Source organism: Sinocyclocheilus rhinocerous, unplaced genomic scaffold, assembly GCF_001515625.1.
Source record: "Sinocyclocheilus rhinocerous isolate Xijiao unplaced genomic scaffold, SAMN03320098_v1.1 scaffold1001, whole genome shotgun sequence".
NCBI lineage: Eukaryota > Metazoa > Chordata > Actinopteri > Cypriniformes > Cyprinidae > Sinocyclocheilus > Sinocyclocheilus rhinocerous.
The window spans coordinates 78,525-83,010 of NW_015666593.1; the positions used below are offsets into that span (position 1 = coordinate 78,525).

The 4,486-nt window shown below is 38.4% G+C and overlaps 1 protein-coding gene across 1 annotated transcript in view; it reads left to right on the forward strand.

Annotated features, from left to right (window-relative positions):
* Window positions 1–1,652, forward strand: part of LOC107732954 (netrin-G1-like) — a 64,647-nt gene extending 62,995 nt beyond the window's left edge. The window contains exon 8 of the mRNA XM_016544426.1: window positions 1,402–1,652. Within this exon, the coding sequence (XP_016399912.1) occupies window positions 1,402–1,652 (251 nt within the window). The remainder of the gene's footprint in view (window positions 1–1,401) is intronic.
* The last annotated feature ends 2,834 nt before the right edge of the window (window positions 1,653–4,486 follow it).

The window sequence follows — 4,486 nt, forward strand, 5'->3', positions numbered from 1 at the left end:
CAGAGGTGTAAAGAGTACCTAAAAACCATACTTGAGTAAAAGTACAGATACCTTCCAGTGAAAATTACTCCACTACACGTTACAAGTCACCAATTCCAAAACAACTTGAGTAAAAGTCTTAGAGTATATGATTTTATCAGTACTTAAGTATTTTACTTGTACTGAATATAGCCTCAAAGATATAAAGATACAAAGATATCTCTAGTCAAAGAGACACACCAGTCAAAAACTGTAACGTTGTGGAGAAGCTGAGGAAAACAGGCAGAAGCAAGGATCTATGTGCAGGTATTTAAGGGAAAAACTAGAACAAACAATAAGCCAAAAACCAAAGGAAACAAAGAACAGAATGACTGGCAAACAGACAGCCATTACATTCAACAACTCACAAGGAACTAAAGAAAAACTAGGGCTATATATATATACACGGGGGCTAACAAGCTGAACAAAATAAGACACACCTGGGGAGACTAATCAAGGGGAACCAATGAACAAACGGACTACAAACTGACTACAAACACCACGGGAGACAGGAAGTGACATAAAAGTCCAGGGCAAGGCACAGAGAGCATGAAACAAAAACAAGAAAGAGTTGATTTGTGAGGAGAGCAATCACATTTATTTTCTAAAACCAAAATAAAACTGAACACCTCAAAATTACAAAACAAAACAAACAAACAAACAAAAAAACAATATCCTTCAAAAAGGTCTCTTCAGTATAATGGATACATAAAATAATGTTAAGTAAAACTAAATAGCCGAAGCCTTCTTGCACTGGCTGTGCTGGTTTGGGGCTTCATTGCCGGCTGCAGTCATGTCCTCATCTCATATATAAAACACCTGTGATTCACAAATACTTGCTAAGGAACTCGCATTCACATAAAGTAGCCTTGTTGAAAAGTTTGGGTGAGTAAGGGCAAAACGCACAAGATGCAGTACTTTCAGTGCTCTGTAGTTGGCAATATCACGTTTTTTGTAGCTGAAATAAACTGCTGCAGAAAAAGCTAGGTCGAAGCAAAATGTAATGTGTAACTGCAACACTCATTTCAAATGTACTTTCACCAGTAGCTTCATGCCAGAGATTTGCCAAAAGTCAGCAGTGATGTTTTCAGTTTTGGTCACACACTGAAAAATGTCACACAAAGATATATTTCCTGCCCCAAATCCCACCTCTCACTCTATGATTAATCATATCACTACTGCAATATTACAGTGGGACTAACATCCCCTGTGGTGTCCTTAAAAGTCACCGCTGAGCCTCTTGCCAGCGCCCATCATAAACAATCACACAAACAGCAACCTGATGATCATCTTGATGGATGCACTTTTTTCCCTGGAAAGTGTTTCCTGGCAGGGGGAGGAAAGCGATGCGTGTTCACCTCTCTTTTTCTCTGCTCCCCACAGCTCGAGTGTGTGACAACGTGCTCCTGCGCTGTCAGAACGGTGGCGTGTGTCACCACCATCAGCACTGCCAGTGTCTGGCCGGTTTTGGTGGCGTACTGTGCGAGACGGCCCAATGCCAGGGTGACTCTTGCGAGGATCTGCAATCCAGCCAGCTGTCCCTCCGCCCCCTGCCCACGGCCCAGACTCTCCCGCTGACTCTTCTATCTCTCATCCCGTCCCTGCTGGCCACCCGGGGCCTTACATCACTCTGAGGGGAACGCTTTTGCCCCAAAGACATTCTCCACGGGTGCTCCAATCATGACTTCCTGTTAGAGGACACACAATGACTGAAAAGAAATGCTCCCTTGATGTGGAAGAAAAAAATTAAACTTCCTTTTAGGAAACCGTAAAGTTTTCTACTCGGTACTATGTCAATTAAAGTTTGCCAGAGATGATGGATAAACTGGAAATTTGCAAAAAACAAACAAACAAAAAAACAAGAACAACAACATAAAAAAGCTGACACTAATGACCGTCTTTGTCTGTTGAATTAGAAAGAAATCAAATCAATACACTGTTGCACTGCTCTGAAGCCATCCGTCAGATAAGATTTTATCTCAAGCCTCAGAGCACAAATCATCGATGTGAAGATGAATCAAGATGTACTCTTAGACTGCCACCTGAATTTACACACACACCACCACGACTGGTTGTCAAACTTCTCACACTTAACCTTTTCCTGACCCTCTCTCTTCTTCTTGTAACTCTGTGAAGTCAAGTAAAAGACCCATGATGTATGTCACACAAGAATTGATCCAGATTATCAATCAGAGCTGGTGTAAGATCAAATATACTGTAACATGAGAGACAACTGTTGACATTTTGTACTGGGATATTTTCATGACAATGAGAATTAGAACAAGAAGAAAGTCCCTGATCAACATTGTGACTTTTCGCATCGCTGCAACAACCTGTAGAATTTGGGTTGATACTTTAATTATTGCCCTGATGGAGTTGTATATTCCTGTTTAGTTGCTAATCATTTTGCTTAAAACATACGTTTACATTCTCACCGACCGAACTGTATGAAAGGTTTCACCAAAGGGCTTCGGTGAGGAATCCTTTGTTGCTTGAAGCCAACTATGTTTGTGAATTAAAGATGAAAAAAAAGAACATTTTATTGCCATTTTGTGAAAGCAAATCTTCAAAGTTAGCTGTTCATGTGTGTTCTCAGAAGTTCAGGCATATTTTCAAAGCTCTTAGCAACCATTTTAGAAATCCCACAAATTGTAGGTGTATGGAATTTAGCGGTCAGCGTTCTCCCAAACATTACGATTGTTAAGAAAGGTGTAAAAATGCTAGAAACGTTTATCTGCCAAAGTATGCACACTTTGAACTCAAAATTGAAAATTGACCACAAAATTGATATAGATGAAAGATATGTTCAAGCCTCATTATGTCAGAGTTCTGAAATAGGAATTTAAACATGATGGGCCTCATAGACAGATTCTGTTCAGACTTAGTAATTAGCTAACATACAGTAAAGACTGATATACCTGTAAGGTAAGGTCATTATTCAGCCGGTCATAATCACAAAATTAAACCCCATCAGGGTGATCAGAGAGTATGAACATGACAGTATCATTATCCTGCTTATTAGATGGCAACTTACCAAACTGAAACATTGCAACTATACTGTTGCAATGTTTGTACTTTGTAAACAGCCCGATAACATATGCACTGTCACTGAAAAGTCTGGGATCAGAACGATTTTTAAAAAAAGAAAATAATACTTAATGCTCTAATTCAGCAAGAATGCAATAAATTGAAGAGAGAGTATAGGGTCCTATGTGACAAAAAGTTTGATTTATTGCCCCTCATAAACCCCCCTCCTCCTACCATAAATGGACACCTGTTTGGACACCTGTTTCTGTACACCCCCCACCCCATCTAACCGGACATGTGTTTATCCACCCCAGCAATCCAAAGGAATTTATGATTGTTTGGGAATGTGTTTTTTGTGTGGGGTTCGTTGAAACTGTTCAAAACTATGTGCTTTAAACTTTAAATTGTGAAACGTGGTATGATTATTAAACGGGACAATCATAAATTCCTTTGGATTGCTGGGGTGGATAAGCACATGTCCGGTTAGATGGGGTGGGGGGTGTACAGAAACAGGTGTCCAAACAGGTGTCCATTTATGGTAGGAGGAGGGGGGTTTATGAGGGGCAATAAATCAAACTTTTTGTCACATAGGACCCTATACTCTCTCTATTGATCAAAAGTGACAGTAAAGACATTTATAATGTTACAGAGGATTTCTATTTGAAATATATAAGTAACGTTTCTGAAGGATCATGTGACACTTAAGACTGAAGTAATGGCTACTGGAATTTCAGCTTTGCCATTAAAGGAATAAATTACATTTTAAGATATATTAAAATAGAAAACAATTATTTAAAATTCTAATAATATTTCAAAATATTTTTGATCAAATAAATGCAATTGGTCAGCCTTAGTGACTTCTTTCAAAAGCATTTTAAAAAATCATATTTACCCCAAACTTTTGAATGGTAGTCTGTCATATAGTGTATATTATATCAATATATACCGTATTTCACTAATATCTTTACCTCTATTTTAAGTTCTGTCTCTGTATGAGTAAATGATTGGGTGAACTATCTCTTTATTGTACCTATTTATCAATTACTGAATGACATTCCTGTAGCTCAAACATGATACTAGCAACACCAAGGTCATGGGTTAAATTGCATGAACTGGTAAAATTTAGAAACCTTCAAATGCATTGTAAGTCACTTTGGATAAAAACATGTGCCAAATGAATAAATGTTAATGTAAATGACACTATTACTCAGTAGCTGGTACTCTATAGTCAAGGCATTCATTTCTGAAAGCTCAAATTTCAACTGAAATGTATTCATAAAAATAGTACTAACAGGGCTAGATCTGAGGACACGGCAATAAAAGTTTTCCAGCAGAGACTGAAATCAAATGTAAATCACAAAACGAATGAGTAAGAGAGGTGTGTTGACGAAATATGGATTGGAGAATGTCACTCACTGCGAGGCATAACACGCAGTCGTGA